The following is a 20,293-nucleotide window of genomic DNA, read 5'->3' on the forward strand; positions in this document are numbered from 1 at the left end:
AAACAACAAAAGACCCCGAGTATACAAATTCCCGCCCCTGACTTTTAAACAATCCAGTTCTTTGATTGGTCCTCTGGTCAGGTGTTTGGTTACCCTTTCCAGGTAAAAGAAGCTTAACCCTTACCTTACCTATCTACTTATGACAGGGTCCCTCAAAGATTTAGCAAGCGCCATGGATTATCTTGGGTAAACCTCAACAGGTTTGAGGCCATTTTGACCTGCATCACATTAATAGTTGGATCTCTACCTCTGCACAAAAAAACCCACATAGAAACTTTTGGAAATTGCCTGGGGCAGGGGGCGACGTATATCTCCGCAACCCCAAACTCAAATGACCCCAAATTTGGGTTACTAACTGTACCCTTCACTTGCCTGAGGCACACCAAAATTCAAAGGAAACTGACCAAGCATGTCGTTAGAGGACTTAGAAAGGGCAACCTTTAAACAGAGATCATGATGCATCCTTAACTGTAGTGGCAGGACAACCTGTGTCATTATAGGCTGGCCTGTTTTCCTTTGCTAAATATTAGCACACTATTAGAATTCTTCTAGTCCTTTGGAATTTCCCCAGTATTCCAGAATTTAATGAAAATCAACATCCATGGTCCAGAGAGCTCTTTGATAACTCTTAACACTTTTCAATATAAGTTTTCCGGACTTGCTGATTTAAAAACGTCTAGCTTTAGTATGTGCTGTTTCACTTCCTTCTGAGTTACAGTGGGAATGGAAAGGATTTAATCATCATAATCTGATATGACTATCTGTTTTTTTCCTAAATACAGAACAGAAGTGTCTATTGAACAATTCTGTCTTCTCTGCATTATTACTGACAATTCTATTGTTTCCATCTAATAATAGACCAGTATTATTGTTGGGATTCCTTTTGTTTCACAGTGAGGATAGTTAATCATTGGAACAATATACATATTGAAGGGTTGTGGTAGATTCTTCATCGCTGGCAATTTTTTAATGATGATTGGATGTTTTGCTAAAAAATATACACTAGTGTAAACAGGAATTATTTTGCGGCAGTTCTATGGCCAGTGTTATGCAGAACGTCAGAAGAGATGATCACAGTGGTTCCTACTGACCTTAGAATCTATTAATCTAGTATACTTAAATGCCTTACTGTGCTTAACCCTGCTGGTCGTATATTTCTCCGAGTCCTTTTGCTTCCATTACCAATTTTTACAATCGCTCTGATTTTATATTCTTTGCTATCAACTTCCCCATTATTCCATTTTTTATTTTTATATATATCTTTTATAGAGAAAAACTGCTTTTACTTCCTCTAAGTCAGATTTTCTTTTTTGTATCCACTGTGGCCTTCTTCAATTTTGGGATTGGCTTTTGGGGCATCCAGTAAAACTGTTCTTAAACAGTTTCCAATTATCATTCACTTTTTTCTGTTTCAGTTCTTTCTCCCAACTCATTTGGTTCAATTGTTTCCAGCTTTGTAAACTTGGCCCTTTTTTAAAACACTGAGTTTGTGTATTACTGTACTGGTTTGGACTTTATTCTGTTTGCACATAACAAATATGATCGAGTCATGGTCACTTGCATTACTACCACTAATTTTTAGTACTGCGATGAATTCCTTTTTATCTGTCAAGATGGCATCTAATATAGACATCTCCTTGCTGGATGCAACACTTCTTGACTTAGAAAACTGTTGTCTGTACTGTTTAGAAATTTCAAGGACCCTTCAGTACTGGGAGCATGAGACCACCAGCATATGCCATTTCAACTGAAGTCCCCCATTTTCCTACACATTATATAACATCTTAAGGAGCTGGTTACCCTATTCTCTAGTGTGATTTGGTGGTCTGTAGGTGACACCTACTGGTACACCATCTTGAACTTTATCTGTTAAAACATTGATTCATAAACACTGAAGACCATCATCTTTAGTTGTCAGTGATTTAGAAACAAGTAATGCCATTTTTGGCATAGAGTGCCACTCTCGTTTCCAATTTTGCCCACTTGCTAAATAATGTCCTAATGTGTGAATTCTCCTACCAGGTTTCAGTAATACCAACTAGATTAAATTTAATGTTCATAAGTGAACATTTCCAGTTCTTCTAGTTTATTATCCTCCTAGCATTGGTGTATTGGCAATTAAAGAATTTCTTGTCTTCACATTGTTTGGTTTCTTGATTAATTTTGTTCTCAACATCTTTATTTTGTACTAAACAAGTGCTCACATATTCCCACTTTTCACCCTCCCCTTTTGTTATTAAGGTCCTGACCCACCAGCTTCTTCTGTTCTGGACAGAGCAAACATTCCTATCTCTATCTGCATTGCCCATCATATGGGAGATGAACACCAAGACTTACATGGCAGAAATTGGAATAAGCAGAGTGGAATGCCCAGAAGTGTCCTCATACATTGTTTGTCAGTTTGATGGGCTGGTGATCTGGAAACAGCAGTAATGTGTCCTATGGCTTTTCCTTGTGTCAGGACCCAGGATGTATGGTGGAGAATTACCTCTTGCAAAGTTGCACAATCTCTCTGCTATATGTCATCCAGCATTTGTATGGTTGTGGGGAGCAGTGGAAAAGACAGGAACAAGAGATGGCAGGACTATTGTTACAACCTTCCTAGATGAAGATGCTATGACTCTCAAACCTGATGAATCTAGCACTGGACCTTCAAGTGTGTGTGTCTCACAGAAGAGGTCTACTATTGTAAAATCCAGTCCTCTATCCAGGACCAGAATGATTCAAAATGGATGCTTGGATGATGTGATTATCACTCTCATGGACCCTAAAGAGAAGATAACAAATAGAACTTATTCTGTTGGATGAAGCAAAGTCCATGGTTTAACTACCATATTTAACAAATGAATCATAGCCTTGAATTACAAGAAGAGAGCCTTAATGTTGGATGTATAAGCATTTCCAAGCAAAATATCAAGTCTTTGCAGTGTAATATTATCAGTATGTTCAAAAAAAGGAAGTTAGGTACAAATTCCATTGGTAAACTTTTTCTTGAAGAAGCAACTCTTATACCAATCCCAAAAGTTCATAGGACACAACATTGGAACCTCGTTCATTAGTATAGCAGCAGCATCTAAGACCCCCTGTTGTGAATTGGACACTGGAACCATTGTGTTAGGCACTGTACAAATGCAGAGCATTCTGCTTTTTACATCCTTTCCCATGTTGAACCCTTGCAAAAGGTGTCCATATACTTCCTGTCCATTAAAGTAGACCTCCCAATAGCTACTATATCCAGTCAGATGAGTTTATGAAGTTGGGAACTTTCTTGGATGAGACCCAGTATTGTGCTGTTAATTTAGACAAGTGGCTTTCACAACTGTCATACCATCATTCCAAAAGTAAATTTAAAAAAAGGAAATAAGAAAGGAGTATTGATAATCTCAGGACAGAGAAGTCACATCTCCTTTATTGACATCTGCTACTGACCACACAGAATCAGAAATATAGGGCTGGAAGAAACCTCAAGAGAACATCTAGTCCTTCCACCCATGCTGAGGCAGGATTAAATATATCTAGACCATACTGGAAAAGTCTTTATTTAAACTTAAAAACCTCCAATGATGGAGATTCCACAACTTCCTTAGATAATCTGTGCTAGTGCTTAACTATCCATATAATTAATAAATTATTGCTAATATTTGTCCTGACTCTTCCTAGCTGCAAACTAAGATGATTATTTCTCATCCTACCCTGGTAGATATGGAGAACATTGATCACCAACCATCCTCTTTATAGCATTTTATGTATTTGAAAACTATGCCCCCTTCAACCTTTTCTTCCCTAAACGTGACTTGTGCTTTCAAACTTTCCTCAGAAGTTATATTTTCCAAACCTCTTATCATTTCTGTTCTCTTCTGGACTGTCTCTTATTTGTTCACATTTTTCTTAATGTGCGGCACTCAGAACTGGGGTGCACAGTACTCCAGCTGAGGTGTTTTCAGTGCTTAGTAGAGCAGAACAATTACCACTTCTGCCTTCCTTTCAACATTTTTTTCTTCCTAAGTGTAGTTCTTTGCACGTCTCTTTATTGAATTTCAACATATTTGGGGGAAGGGATAGCTCAGTGGTTTGAGCACTGGCCTGCTAAACCCAGGGTTGTGAGTTCAACCCTCAAAGGGGCCACTTAAGAATCTGGGGCAAAATCAGTACTTGGCCCTGCTAGTGAAGGTAGGGAGCTGGACTCAATGACCTTTCAGGGTCCCTTTCATTTTAATGAGATAGGTATATCTCCATATATTAATTTCAGACCATTTCTCCAATTTATCAAGATAATTTTGAATTCTAATGCAGTCCTTCAGAGTGGTTGCAACACCTTCCAGTTTGGGTGTCATCCTCAAATTTTATAAGCATACTCTACACTCCAATATCCAAGTTATTAATGAAAATATTGAATAGTACTGAACCTAGAACAGACCCTGTGGCACCTCACTTGATACATCCACCTAGCTTCAGAGTGAACCAATGATAAGCACTCTTTGGGCATGGCCTTTTAACGAGTTGTGCACCTACCTTTATAGTCATTTTGTGTAGGCCAAATTTCCTAGTTTGCTTATGAAGATGTCACATGGGACAGTTTCAAAAGACTTGCTACATTCCAGATATATCATGTCTGCTTCTTTCTCCCCCCATATCCACTAGGATGGTTACCCTGTTGGAGGAGGAGATTAGGTATGATTTGTTCTTGACAATCTATATTTGCTATTACTCCAGGAATGAACAAGTTGTTTAATAAATTGTTCGAGAATCTTTTCAGGTATCAAGTTAGGCTGACTGGTCTGTAATTCCTCAGGTCTCCTTTTCCGCCTTTTTTGATGATAGGTGTTATGTTGTCCTTTCTGCAGTCCTCTGGGATCTCACCCATTCTCCATGGCTTTCAAATATAATCTTTAATGGTTCAGAGATTGCTTTGGCTAATTTAAGTACTAGGGTGAATTTAATTGGGGCCTGCCAATTTGAATACATCTAACTTATCTAAGTATTCTTTAACCTGTTCTGTTCTGTTTCCCTATTCTTAATATTAATTTAAGCATCTGGTCTCAATTAACTTTTTAGTGAAAGCTGAGGTGTAAAAGGAACACTTAGCCCTTCTCTGGCATCCATTATTTGTTCTCCTACTCTAAGTAATGGACCTACACTTCCCTACATTGCTCTCTTGCTTCTAATGTATTTATAGAACCTGTTCTTATATCTTTTGCTACTTGTAATTCATTTTATGCTTCTGTCTTTCTGTTTTTGTCTATTGTTTTATACTTATCCTTAGCAATTTGGTCTTGTTTCCACTTTTTGCATGATTCGTTTTTGATTTTTAGTTCCTTAAAAAGAGTACCTGCCGCAGCCATATTGGTCTCTTACTTCTCTTCCCACCTTTCCTCCAGATCAGGTTAGTTTGCTGTTGTGCCTTTAATATTGTATTTTTAGAAACTGCCGGCTCACCTGAACTCCTATTTCCCTAAGATTTCCTTCCCTTGGAATCGTGATTAGGAGTTCCTTGAGTGTGCTGAAGTCTGCTTTTTTGAAGTCTGTCTTTATTTTGCTGCTCTCACTCCTGCCTTTCCTTAGAATCAGGACCTCTATAATTTCATTGTCACTTTCACCCAAGTTGCTTCCACTTTCAGATTCGCAAGAGTTCTCTCTCTAGAAGTCAGAATCAAATCTAAAATAGCCAGCTCCAGTTACATCCTCCATCTTCTGAAACAAAAAGTTGTCCCGAGTACATTCTAAGAGCTTGTTGGACAGTCTTTCCTGATTTTCCTACCATAGATGTCCAGTGTGCAGCTTGTAGGCAATATTTGGGTTCTGCTTCACCTGGCTTTCCTTCTAAGAGTATATGTCAAGGAACTTATAAGTTTGTTGAGGCTTGGGCTCTAAATATTGGTTTGGCTATGGATTTGGCTGGGCATTTGGGTCTTGATTCTTTTCTCCCACTGTTTTTAATATCGTTATGTACAGAATGGATCCCCTTGTAATGTTCAGGAAATGCTATTACTGTTTTGGCCCTTGTTAGTAAGAACATCCCTTTGTTGGTATTTCCTGATGAGCCATTTAGTGAGCCTGCCTGTATATCCGTACCTCAGAACTGGAATATATTTTCCCTCTGTAAGTTAGCTAGGATGTCAGCATTAGCACAGAATATCTCTTATTCCTACACATGCACTATAAAGGAAAACCTTGCTTGAGTCAAAAAAAAAATAAAATAAAAGCAGGTGTTTTGTTCTTTCTTCACAGGCAGTATGGGCACTTGGCAATATTGCTGGAGACAGTACCATGTGCAGAGACTATGTGTTGGACTGCCAAATCCTACCCACTCTATTGCAGTAAGTCTGTTTTGATTTACTTTGTATCTTGTTCGAGATACTGGCAATAGTACTGAAGGACCTGCATTGGCCAGACATGACAGGACAACCATGACAATTATATAATATGTGGTATGTGTAACCGTGCAGTTACATGTACACCTCTACCTCGATATAATGTGACCCGATATAACATGAACTTGGATGTAATGTGGTAAAGCAATGCTCTTGGGGGGCGGGCCTGCGCACTCCGGCGGATCAAAACAAGTTCGATATAACATGGTTTCACCTATGGCGTGGTAAGATTTTTTTGGCTCCCAAGGACAGCGTTATATCGAGGTAGAGGTGTAGTAAGTTTAGACCTTGATATATTTCAAGTTTAATTCTATATAGGATTATTTTTAAAGAAAAAAATGTGTTTAAATAAAACCATTTCATTTAAGTAAATCAGATTTTTATTACAAAAAAATATATATCCATCCATCCATCCATCCATCCATCCATCTTGGTACCAGAGGGAAGGTCCAGCTTCTGTGAATGTTGTTGTGTGTCTTCCCTGTTGGTCAGCAATTCTTATTACAGTGGATTGCAGGAATGAGTTTTGGAACTGAATTGTATTTGATGGTCTCTGCATTGGCTGCCCAGAGAGATATCTATACCTATTGCACAGAACTTGAAGGACCCCAAAAAGTCATTGAGTCCATCCCCCACCGTCTTCACTAGCAGGACCAAGTACTGATTTTGCCCCAGATCCCTAAGTGTCCCCCTCAAGGATTGGACTCTCAACCCTGTGTTTAGCAGGCCAATGCTTGAACCACTGAGCTATCCCTCCCCGCCCCTTATTTTCTACACACATGCTGCTGTATTTTCTACCAGTTGAAGCTTTTTTCCATCTCCCTCTCCAGAGAGGGAACAGAATGCCTCTACTAGACTCACCCGTCTCAAAGTCTTAAAGTGGAGTCCCATTCCAGTGCTAAGGTACTGAAATTCAGGTCAGTACAGACTGTCTCTTCTCAATCCAAGAACAGCACTGCATCCAGTACTTCTAGGAAGATGTCATTTTCTGCACCAGTCATGCTGGTACCAAGCATTTTGGCACCAAGAGTCATGGCACTGAATGCTCTCGCACAAAGGTCCATAGCACCAACCTTCGTCTCAGCACAGTTGGAGTCTTTGGTTTGGGTAGTACATACCCACACATGGGTACTGGATTATGCCTAAGACATCAGGATTCAAGCTCTGCGCCTCCTGCCTGTATTCATTCTTGGTCAGTGACAAGCACCAACGCTGTCTCTACTGCTTAGAAGCCCCCTCCGCTCCAGATACTTGTGAGGTGGCAAGGAACCTCATAGAAAGTACTCTGCCCCAGCCCCCTGCTGTCAGAGACAAGCCTCTGGCACCTCCTACACATGTCCCATCTAGAGGCAAACTGGGAACGATGAGGCCACCTTTCTCTCCAGACCGGCACTGTTCACGGTCTATTTCACCCCGGCACTGGGCCCAGTACATGACAGCAAGACGCAGGGAGCATGTTGCTCATGAACTCCAGCACCGGGAAATCAGCATTGGTTGTGATCGCTTTCTATCGCCTGGCACCGTGATACGGTACCAGAACATAGGAGCTGCTCTCCGGCATGGATTTGTAGCACTAGTCTAAGTTGTGGGAAATCCGGCACCATTCATCTACGTAGCCGTTACAGCACCGATCTCCAACTTCCTACTCTCGGCACTGACCAGTAGTGCAGCGATCCTAAGCACCACTGTGGTCATCACCCTTTGACTCTGAGGACGGCTCCCGCTACTCACAGACAAGAGCGGGAGACATGCTCCTTCGTCCTGGCAGCCTCAATGGCCGCCAGCTTCACAGTGGCCCTTCTGGACCTCCTGGGCTTACCATCAGGCCCAAGGTACCCCTTCTAGGGTTTCTAGGTCCATTACATTGGGGCATCACCAGGTGTGGTCACAGCAGACAGAAGCACCCCTCGTACCACAGAGGTGGCTCTATCCAGATCACCCCCGCATATTACATAGGGCACATCGGAGCTGGTCCCAGATCCATCCACATCTAAGGTCCCATCGGATCACGCTGAGCCACTTGGCACCAATGCTGCCCAGGATCAACCGGAGCACATGGTGGGCCATGATGACCCTATGCTTCCACTGGCCTTTTCTTCGTTGTTGCCTGATGAGGTAGTGGCAGAGGCTTCAACTTCAGCAGGTATAATTTTAACTCTTGGGACTCCATGTCAAAATATAAGGAGTTACTTCCCACTGAGTCAAAGTCTGAGTTCTCAAAACGGAATGAAATGAAACGAAAATGATCAGGGGGCTGGGGCACATAATTTACAAGGAGAGGCTTGTTTAGTCTGCAGAAGAGAAGAGTGAGGGAGGGATTTGATAGCAGCCTTCAACTACCTGAAGTAGGGTTCCAAAGAGGATGGAGCTAGGCTGTTCTCAGTGGTGGCTGTAGACAGAGTAAGGAGCAATGGTCTAAGTTGCAGTGGGGGAGGTCTAGGTTGGATATTAGGAAAAATGATTTCACTAGGAGGGTGGTGAAGCACTGGAATGGGTTACCTAGAGAGGTGGTGGAATCTCTATCCTTAGAGGGTTTTTAAGGCCTGGCTTGACAAAGCTCTGGCTGGGATGAATTAGTTGGTGTTGGTCCTGCTTTGAGCAGGGGGTTGGACTAGGTGACCTCCTGAGGCCTCTTCCACCTCTAATCTTCTATGATTCTCAGCTCTGGTTGAGGAGGCGATGGCAGTTGCTAGGACATCCCTGTAAACCTCACTCAACTCGGCCAACTCCATGGCACGTACCGTCGCGTCAGGGGTGGTCATGAGGAGAACAGCTTGGCTCCAAGCATCCGGGCTTCCCCCGGAAGTTCAGCAGACCCTGCAGGACCTTCTCTTTGAGGGTGAAGGACTGTTTTCTGACCAAACTCATTCAAGACTCCACTGCTTTGAGGATTCCAGGGCAACCATGAAGTCTCTGGGAATGCACAAACTGCTACTCAGAGAAAGCCGTTCAAGCCTCAGCCAGTGCAACAGCAGAGGCAATACCAACCCCTCCCAAGGCAGGATAATTACTACCAGAGGGGCAGGAATTCTAGGCGTAGACCTTCCAACCCTCCCTCAGGCCATCATCGGGGACCCAGCAAGGGTTTTGAAGGGGCGCCTGAAGATGGTGTACCAGCTATGATTATGAATCCTTCCCCCCAATCCCTGTTTTTTGAGCTGCCTATCCCACTTCTTCTGTGTATGGTCCCCTATTAACATCAGACCACTGGGTTTTTCACTTGGTAGAAGTGGGATATTCTCTCCAATTCTGCTCCTCCCATCCCTCTTGAGGGACCTATGTCACGAGCAACTCCTTATCCAGGAAGTGCACACGCTTCTTGCCATAGGAGCGGTGGAGGAGGTTCCTCAGGAGCTAAGGGGGAAGGGATTCTATTCCCATTATTTCCTAATCTCCAAGGCAAAGGGGGGGGAGGGGGATCTCTGACCTATCTTAGACCTGCAAGGACTCAATCAGTTCATGGTAAAGTTGAAGTTCTGCATGGTCTCCCTGAGTCCAATTATCCCTTCTGTGGATCTGGGGGACTGGTATGCTGCCCTCGACATGAAAGATGTGTACTTCCACGTAGCCATCTGGCCTCCGCACAGACGCTTCCTGAGGTTTGTTGTCAACTGCATACATTTTCAGTTCACAGTGCTTCTATTCAGGTTATCAACAGCCCCCTGAGTGTTCACCGAGTGTATGTCAGTCGTCTCAGCCTTTTTCCAAAAGAGACAGGTACAAGTGTGTACCTCTAATTAGATGATTGGCTCCTGCAAGGCTGCTCCAGGGAGTAGGTACAGTCCTATGTTCCGTTAGTCAGAGAGGCCTTCCAGAGGCTGTCTCACCTCCTCAGAGTAGATAAAACAACTCTGTCACCCACCCAATTAAGAGTTCATTGGGGCGGTGTTGGTCTTGGCTCAGGCAAGATCCATCCTGCCACAACCCAGATTCCAAACACTGACACACGTCATTCAGACACTCAGCCAATACCCCACCGCTGCAAGGACATGCTTCAGCCTTTTGGGACACCATGGCGGTGTGGTGCGGCACGCCAGGATGAGGCTTAGACCATTCTAGGCTTGGCTAGCTACGGTCTATCACCCTGGTCGGAACAGTCTAGACTCAGTAGTAACAGTACCACCACGAGTCCTAGACACCCTGTGTGGTGGTTGGACCCTCACATGGTCTGTGAAGGAGTCCCATTCACCACCCCTCAATCGTCTATGACCTTAATAATGGACACGTCAAATCGTGGTTGGGGGGTACAGCTAGAATGCTTACAGACTCAGGGCATGTGGTTGCAGTCGGAGATCTTGCGCCACATCAACATAAAGGAACTCAGAGTGGTAAGACTAGCGTGCCAGACCTTCCTTACAGTATTGCAAGGTCACTGCATGGCAGTAATGACCAACAGTACCACCACCACATTCTACATAAACAAACAAGGCGGAGCTTCCTCCTCCCCTCTCTTTCAGGAGGCTCTCCACCTGTGGGAGTTTTGTGTAGCCCACTCCATTCACCTGGAGGTGTCCTATATGCCACCTCAGCAGGTTGTTCAGCAGTCAGGAGTGGTTTATCTGAAAGGACGTAATCCACTCCATCTTCCAATGGTGGGGGTTTCCCCAGGTAGACTTATTCACCACAATAAGCAACAGGAAATGTCCAACATTTTGCTCCTTCCAAAAACATGGCCTGGGATAAATCTCTCATGCGTTCATGATGCACCGGGGGAACCGTCTACTATATGCCTTCCCTCCTATACCACTTGTCCACCAGGTTCTCCTCAAGATCTGCAAGGACAAGGCAGTGGTAATTCTGCTCACTCTGGCTTGTCAATGCCAACATTGGTACACCACACTTCTGGAGCTGTCAGTCAGCACCACCATTGCACTGCTGCTCCTTCCCAATCTGATTACACAGGACCGCGGCCACCTGCTTCACCCAGACCTCCAGTTCCTGCACCTCACAGCCTGGAAACTTCATGGTTAAATGCAAGGGAGCTCCAGTACATGGAAAAATAGGTGAGGGAGGTGCTCCTTAGTAGCAGGAAAGCTTCCACCAGGGCCACCTATCTGGCCAAATGGAAATGGTTTTCATGCTGGTGTAATCTTAGTTGAGCATCTCCACTCCAGTCATCTATACCATTCATCCTCACTACCTCCTACACCTGAAGCAGCAAGGCGTGGCTGGATAGTCTATCACGGTGCACCTCACGACCATCTCAGTGTTCCACCCTGGAAAGTTGGGACATTTAGTCTTCTCCAGTCCTATGGTGGGCCATTTCTTTAAGGGCCTGGAATACTTATACCCTCAGTCTTGGCCACCTGTACCGACTTGGGACCTCAATCTGGTTCTAGCTTAACTTATGGGAGCCCCATGTGAGCCACTCGCTACATGTTCCTTTCTGTATATCTCGTGGAAGATAGTCTTTCTAGTTGCAATAACATCAGCCAGGAGGGTATCAGAGCTAAAAGCATTAATCTACGATCCCCCTCTACATATCCTCCCACAAGAACAAGATACAATTCAGGCCGTGCCCAGCTTTCCTGCCCAAGGTGGTATCCCAATTCCACCTCAGCAAGGACATTTTTCTACCCCAAGCCACATGCCAACACATAAGAGCAGAAGTTTCACTCTTTAGATATGCAGAGGGCGTTAGTGTTCTACATTGAGCACACAAAGCCGTTCAGGAAGTTAAACCAGCTGTTTGTGGCGGTGCTGGACCAGATGAAAGAACTTCTGGTCTCCTCTCAGCGCATCTCTTCCTGGAGTACAGACTATACCCGTACCTGCTGTTACCTTGTGAAGGTTCCAGCCCTGGCTATAATGGCCCACTTGACAAGGGCTCAGGCCTCTTCCACCACTCTTCTGGCCCAGATGCCTATCCAAGAGATCTGCAGAGTGGCGACCTGGTACTTAGTGCACACTTTTGCCGCTCACTATGCCATCTCACAGCATGCTAGAGACGAAGCAGCTCTTGGCAGAGCAGTGCTCTAGTCAGTGATTCCTTAACTCCGACGCCACCCCCGTGGGAGAGCTTGGGAGTCCCCTAATTGGAATCGACATGGAACAATCACTCGAAGAAAAGACTTACCTTCTTGTAACTTGTTCTTGGAGAGGTGGTGTTCATGTCCATTCCAATACCCAGAACTCTGGCGTCAGGAGTGACAATGAGGCGTATCTCCTGGCTCCAGGTTTCAGACCTTCCCCCTGAATTACAACAAACTATTCAGGATTTGCCCTTTGAAGGCCAGGGCCTGTTCTCAGATAAGACTGACCTCAGATCGCAAAGTCTGAAGGACAATCGCGTTATAATGTGCTCACTGGGTATGCACACGCCAGTGACCCAACGCAGGACCTTCCGGCCCCAGCCACACCACCCTTGCGCTCTGCCTAGGGTGCATCAGGACTTTAGCAGAAGGTGTGGCAGAGGGAATCGTCGGAGGCAGTCTGGCCCTCAAGGAGATCAAAATCAGGCACCCCCTAAACCACCAGCAGAACCCAAGCAGAACTTTTGATGGGACGCCTGAGGGCGGCCCACCAGTTGCTCTACCGGATCCTTCTCCTCCCTTTTTCAACCACCTCTCCCAATTCCTCCCTGCCTGGTCCCAGCTAACTTCATATCGTTGGGTCCTGCGCACGGTGGAAGTGGGATACCACCTCCAGTTTGTTTTATTCCCACTACTTCCTAATCCCCAAGGCAAAGAGAGGTCTACGACCGATCCTAGACCTGCTAGAACTCAAGAAATTCATGATAAAGCTGAAGTTCCGCATGGTAACCCTGGGACCATTATCCCATCCCTGGATCCGGGAGACTGGTATGCCGTCCTCGATATGAAGGACGTGTATTTCCACATCGCAATTTACCCATCATACAGACAGTACCTCCGTTTTGTGGTCAACCATCAATACTTTCAGTTCACTGTACTTCAGTTTGGCCTTTCTACGGCTCCCCATGTGTTCACAAAATGCATGACTGTAGTCGCCGCCTCCTTCCGACGTCATCGGGTACACATCTACCCGTATCTCGATGAATGGCTCATTTGAGGGACTTCCCAGTTACAAGTGTCGCAGCATCCTGCACATCATCTGAGACCTCTTCGGGAGCCTAGGCCTGGTGATCAACACAGAGAAGTCTACTCTGACTCCCACGCAGAGAATAGACTTCATCGGAGCTGTTCTGGACTCCAATCTGGCCAGAGCCTGCCTCCTGCAGTCACGTTTTCAAGCAGTGGCTTCGATTATTCGAGGTCTTCAAACCTTCCCGACAATGTCGGTGTGCACCTGCCTCAGCTTTGTAGGTCACATGGCCTCCTGCACCTTCGTGACCTTTCAAACCTGGCTTGCTTCAATATACCAACCACGCAGAGACAGCCTGGACTCGGTGCTCACTATTCCCTGGAAGGTTCTGGGCTCCCTAACCTGGTGGCTAACCCCCACTCTAGTCTGTGCAGGGATGCCATTCCACCCACCGCAACCCTCGATGGCCCTAACCACAGATGCGTCATCTCTGGGTTGGGGTGCTCACCTCGAGGGCCTCTGCATTCAAGGCCTCTTGTCAACTCAAGAGCTAGCCTTACGCCTCAATGTGCAGGAGCTGAGGGCGGTCCATCTAGCATGCCAGGTGTTTCGAGAGCATCTCCAAGGCTGTTGTGTATCAGTGTTCACGGACAACACAACGGCCATGTTTTACATAAACAAGCAGGGCGGCACACGCTCCTCCCTCCTTTGTCAAGAAGCTTTCCAGCTCTGGGACTTTTGCATAGCCCACTCGATCGATTTGGTAGCGTCTTTTCTCCCAGGAGTCCAGAACACTCTGTCGGATCACCTCAGCAGATCCTTCCTGTCTCATGAGTGATCGATTTGTCCGGACGTCATCCATTCTGTTCTCCAGAAGTGGGGGTTTCCCCACATAGACCTCTTTGCCTCCCGAGAGAACAGGAAATGCCAGGTGTTCTGCTCCTTCTAGGGATGCACCCCAGGCTCTCCCTCAGACGCATTCCTCATCCCGTGGAAGAGGCACCTACTCTATGCCTTCCCACCGTTTCCGCTTGTCCACAGAGTCCTACTCAAGCGCTGCAGGGACAGTGCCCACCTGATCCTGATTGCTCCAGCGTGGCCGAGGCAGCACTGGTACACGATGTTGTTCGACCTCTCAGTGGCAGACCCGATTCCCCTGCCACTCTGTCCGGATCTCATAACACAGGACTTCGGCAGGCTTCACCATCCGGAGCTGCAGTCTCTTCATCTCACAGCATAGTTGCTGTGTGGTTGAGACAGTCTGAGTTGCGTTGCTCTGCCTCGGTCCAACAGGTGGCTCTTGGGCAGTAGGAAACCTTCCACTAGGATGACATATCTGGCCAAGTGGAAGCATTTCTCCTGCTTGTGCGCTCAGAGTAACTCGGTCCCCAGGCAGGTGTCCATTCCTACTGTCCTGGACTACCTCTGAGCCCTGAAAGAATGGGGCCTAGCTGTCTCTTCTATAAAGGTGCATCTGGCAGCCCATCTCCGCCTTCCACCCAGGGGAAAATGGCCGATCAATCTTCTCTCACCCCATAGTTTCAAGATTCCTCAAGGGATTGGAACGTTCGTACCCTCAAGTCAGATGCCCAACCTCTACCTGGGATCTCAACCTGGTGCTAGCCAAGCTTATGGGTGCTGCTTTCGAATCGCTGGCCACCTGTTCGCTGCTGTACCTTTCCTGGAAGACAGCCTTCCTCATCGCTATTACTTCGTCAAGATGAATATCTGAGCTTCGGGCCTTGACAGTGGACCCTCCGTAGACGGTATTCCATAAGGACAAGGTACAGCTGCGACCACACCCCTCCTTCCTCCCTAAGGTGGTGTCTACCTTTCATGTCAATCAAGACATCTTTCTCCCAGTCTTCTTCCTGAAGCCGCACCCATCGTGTCGGGAACAACAGCTGCACACCCTAGACATTTCCAGGGCTCTCGCCTTTTTATATTGAGAGAACAAAACCCTTCCGAAAGTCACCTCAGCTCTTTGTAGCTGTGGCAGACCGGATGAAAGGCCTACCGATCTCATCCCAACGAATTTCATCTTGGGTGACATCCTGCATCCATACATGCTATGATTTGGCTTACGTTCCGGCTAGCCACCTCACCGCCCATTCTACTCGGGCTCAAGCTTCATCTGCCGCCTTCCTGGCCCATGTTTCCATCCAGGAAATATGTCGGGCAGCTATCTGTCATCGATTCATACCTTTGCCTCATACTGCGCACTGGTTCAACAGTCCAGAGAGGATGCAGCATTTGGCTCAGCAGTCTTGCATTTTGCAACATCTCACTCCGACCCCACTGCCTAGGTAAGGCTTGGGAATCACCTAATTGGAATCGATATGAGCAAGCACTCGAAGAAGAAAAGGCGGTTACTCACCTTTGTAACTGTTGTTCTTCAAGATGTGTTGCTTATATCCGTTCCAAACCTGCCCTCCTTCCCTTCTGTCAGAGTAGCCGGCAAGAAGGAACTGAAGGGCCGTTGGGTCGGCAGGGGTATATATCTGGTGCCATAACGGCGCCACTCCAGGGGGCGACCCAGCCGACCCACCAGGTGTTGCTAGGGTAAAAATCTTCTGACAAACGTTCACGCGGCGTGCGCACACCTAATTGGAATGGATATGAGCAACCCATCTCCAACAATAGTTACAAAGGTGAGTAACCGTCTTTTTCTCAACATCGACAGGGCCTTGGCCTTCTGCCTGCAAAGGACGAGACCAATCAGGAAAACCCCTAGATTGTTTGTTGCTATAGCTGAGAGGATTAAGGGGCAAGCCATCTCCACACAGAATCTCCAAGTAGGCTTCAGGGTGCATTACACTATGCTATCAGTTGTCAGGACTGCCTCCACCCCTTGGGGTGAGAGCCCATTCCACAAGAGCCCAGATGTTGACTGCGGTCACTTTCCACTATATGCTGCTTCCAGACATATAGGGCAAGGTTCAATTCATACCTTCACTACATCTTGGTGCAGGACTCTGCAACATGCCTCATTCGATGCAGCTGTCCTCTGCTCAACTATTCCATCCTCTTCCTCACACCTTCCTCCAAATTAGGTACTGCTTGTTAATGGTCCTCAGGAATACAATAGGGGCTATCACTCGAAGAAGAAGGGGTTGCTTGCATGTAACTGGAGGTTCTTTGGGATGTGTGGTCCATATCTATATTCCGTTTCCCATCCTCCTTCCCCTCTACTTTGGATCTGTTCAGTTTGTGGTGGAGAAGGAACTGGAGATACAGTTTGTCCGCCTTGGACAAAACCATGAGACAAAGCTAAGATGCATGCGTAGACCAATGGATACTGCTACTACTACTTTCAAATTATCCAGCTCTGGACACGTGGCACGCATGCATAAACCCTCAGTGGAGTACAGATAGGGACCACACACCTCGAAGAACCTCCAGCTACAGTTAAGTAACCTTCTCATCTCAAAGGAGAAAAAGGTTGGAGATCCATCTTCTGTTTCAGTTGTCTTAATACCTGCATCCCTCATTTCTTGGATACCCTTCTGAATAGGATCCCCTCTCCGGATTCCATTGACTGGTTCCTGGCTCTTCATCTTCAGACCCTGCCTACTTTTACATTTCAACACATCCAGGGACAGTAAGTATCTGAAGTTTCTCACAGGGACATTAGACTACCAACAGAATCCTACTCTTTGGTGTCTCCATGGCTCCACAGGTGTTCACCAATGTCATAACTGTGGTGGACACCCATCTAAGACAACAATGAACCCAAGTGAATCCCTACTTAAGAGACTGGCTAGCTTTGGGAAAATTTCCCTCTACCCCCCGGCAAGTAACTGACTCATTTCAGAGGATACTAAGCCTCTTCTCCATGCTGGGACTCAGTATCAACAGGGAAAAATCCACACTGATCCTGGGTCAAAATATAGAGTTTATCATGAAGCTATTAGATTCCAGCTTGGCAAAAGTGTACCTCCCTCGAGAGATTTCAAACTATGTTCTATCTCATCAACTAACTCCAGACTCATCCCAGCACACTGCTGAGGTCCTGCCTCAGACATCTGAGCACATGTCAAAATGCAACATATGCCACCCATCATGCCAGGCTTCACCTTCAACAGCCCTTGTAAGGGTGATTTGAGATGAATGTATCTGCTAAACAGGAACAGGGTGGTCATGATTCCTCAAAGTCCTATCCTCAATAGATTGGTGGAGAGATCTAACCCGGGTGCACAGCAGGATATCTTCTTTAGAGCTTCTACCAGCAAAGGCTCTGTTTATAGATGAATCCACCTAGGGGTAGGGAGCACATTTCAACCACCTGAAGAGTCAAGAGAAGTGGTCTCCCCACTTCTTACACACAAACATTCAGGAACTCAAGGCTATCTGACTAGCACGCAGAACTTTCCTCCTTCTCCTCCAGGATGTAATTATGTGAGAGTTTATGGACAACTCCACAGCAGTGCACTACATCAACAGGCAAGGGGTGCCAGATCGCGCTCTCCTCAGCCAGGAAGCTGTGTATCTCTGGGATTAGTATCAAAGGGATAGCCGTGTTCGTCTGGATCCATAAAAAGCGACAGAGTCCTGTGGTACCTTATAGACAAACAGAAGTATTGGAACATAAGCTTTCGTGGGTGAATGCTCACTTCATCAGACGCATGTGGCTGATAAGGAACTTGATTAATAAGGAGTTAATGGCAGGTAATGTAATGCAAATCAACATGGGTTTATGGGAAATGGATCTTTTCAAACTAACTTGATATCTTTTTTGATGTGATTACAAAATTGCTTGATAAAGATAAAAGTATTGATGTAATATACTTAAACTTCTGTAAGGCTTTTGACTTGGAACCATTTTACATTTTGATTAAAAATCTTGAACGGTGTAAAATTAACATGGCACACATTAAATGGAATAAGAACTGGCTAACTGATAGATCTCAAAATGTTTGCAGTGTTGTAGCCATGTTGATCTCTTTCACCAACGGAAATTGGTCCACTAAAAGATATTATCTCACTGTCCAGTCTCAAAATGTAATTATAAATGGGGAGTTGTCATCAAGCATATGTTTCCAATGGAGTCCCACCAGAATCAGTTCTTGGCCCTATGCTATTTAACATGTTATGTCAATGACCTGGAAGAAAACATAAAATCATCATTGATAAAGTTTGGAGATGACCCAAAACTGGGGGAATGGAAAATAATGTAGAGGACAGATCAATGATTCAGAGGAGTCTGCATCACTTGGTAAACCGTGCATAAGTAGTATATGTTTTAATATAGCAAAGTGTAGTGAAGATCCACGAGAATGATTAAAGGATTAGAAAACATGCCTGATATGATAGACTGAAAGAACTCAATCTGTTTTGCTTAAGAGAACGTTAAGGGGTGACATACTTACAGACTATATATCTACATGTGGAACAGATATTTAATAATGATCTCTCCAATCTAGCAGAGAAAGATGTAACATGATCCAGTGTCTGGAAGGTGAAGCTAGACAAATTGAGACTGGAAATAAGGTGTAAATTTTTAACAGTGAGAGTAATTAACCATTAGAACAGTTTACCAAGGATCGTGATGGATTTTCCATCACTGACAATTTTAAAATCAAGTTTGGATGTTTTTCTAAAAGATCTGCTCGAGGAATTATTTTGGGGCAGTTCTATTGCCTGTGTTCTACGGGAGGTCAGACTAGATGATCACAGTGGTCCCTTCTGGCCTTGAAATCTATGAATCAATATGTTGTCCCCACAGATTCCACAATCTGCCTTTCAGGCCTGCTAATAGGAGTCCTGCTTCTAATCTATGGGATTCTTATAGGTGAAGGAACGGAGTGCAGATTCCAACCACCCAGCCCTAAATTGCCCTCTGCTGTGGGGAACAAGAGAGTACTCAGACCACATGCATGACCCCAAGTAGACACTGCTGTTTTAAAGAATCAGCTCTTCCTTGCATGGGGCATATACACACACAGGGTATGCCTACACTACAGGATTATTCTGATTTTACATAAACTGGTTTTGTAAAACAGATTGTATAAAGTCGAATGCACACGGCCACACAAAGCACAATAATTTGGTGGTGTGCGTCCGTGTACCGAGGCTAGCGTTGATTTCTGGAGCGTTGCACTGTGAGTAGCTACCTCATAGTTCTCGCAGTCTCCCCCGTCCATTGGAATTCTGGGTTGAGATCCTCATGCATGATGGTGCAAAAACAGCGTCGTGGGTAATTCTGTGTAAATGTCATCACTCATTCCTTCCTCCGTGAAAGCAACGACAGACAATCATTTTGCACCCTTTTTTCCTGGATTTCCCTGGCCCATGCCATAGCATGGCAACCATGAAGCCTGTTTTTGCCTTTTGTCACTGTCACCGTATGTTACTGGGTGCTGCTGACAGAGGTGGTACTGCAGCGCTACACAGCAGCATTCATTTGCCTTTGCAAGGTAGCAGAGACGGTTACCATCCCTATTGTACTGTCTGCCATGCCATTGTAAATTGGCAATGAGATGACGGTTATCAGTCGTTCGTTACCGTCTGCTGCTGTCATGGGTTGTCCTGGCTGGCCTTCACTGAGGTTGGCTGGGGATGCAAAGACAAAAATGGGAATGACTCTCGGTCATTCCCTCCTTTATGTTTATCTAAAATGTCAATCCTGCCTAGTATGGGGCAAGTGTATAGAGAACAGAGAGCACAGCGCTCCGTGTTCAGATCCTGCAGAAATGATGAGCTATGCCATTCTAGGGAGTTCCTCTGCAAAACCCCACCCGTTGCTTCCCTCCTCCTCAGCCCTCCTGGGTACCGTTGCAGGGTCCTCCCATTGTGTGATGAAATAATAAAGAATGCAGGAATAAGAAACACTGACTTTTTAGTGAGATAAAAAGAGGAGGAGGCAGCCTCCAGCTGCTATGATAGTCCAGGCAGTACAGATCTTTCTTTAGACATGAAAG

General features: G+C 45.5%; 1 protein-coding gene across 12 annotated transcripts in view; it reads left to right on the forward strand.

Annotated features, from left to right (window-relative positions):
- Window positions 1-20,293, forward strand: part of KPNA1 (karyopherin subunit alpha 1) — a 484,825-nt gene that overhangs the window by 49,884 nt on the left and 414,648 nt on the right. For 8 of the 12 annotated variants that reach the window (XR_012656904.1, XR_012656906.1, XM_075071590.1 and 5 more), the window contains exons 7-8: window positions 6,229-6,317; window positions 16,888-16,974. Coding sequence is in view for 9 of the 12 variants with exons in the window: in XM_075071590.1 (XP_074927691.1) it covers window positions 6,229-6,317; window positions 16,888-16,974 (176 nt within the window). In the remaining 3 variants the exon portion in view is untranslated. The remainder of the gene's footprint in view (window positions 1-6,228; window positions 6,318-16,887; window positions 16,975-20,293) is intronic. The other 4 variants (XR_012656905.1, XM_075071567.1, XM_075071600.1 and 1 more) reach the window with 1 other exon arrangement.

Source organism: Chelonoidis abingdonii, chromosome 1 (genome assembly GCF_003597395.2).
Source record: "Chelonoidis abingdonii isolate Lonesome George chromosome 1, CheloAbing_2.0, whole genome shotgun sequence".
In the NCBI taxonomy this organism is placed as follows: Eukaryota; Metazoa; Chordata; order Testudines; family Testudinidae; genus Chelonoidis; species Chelonoidis abingdonii.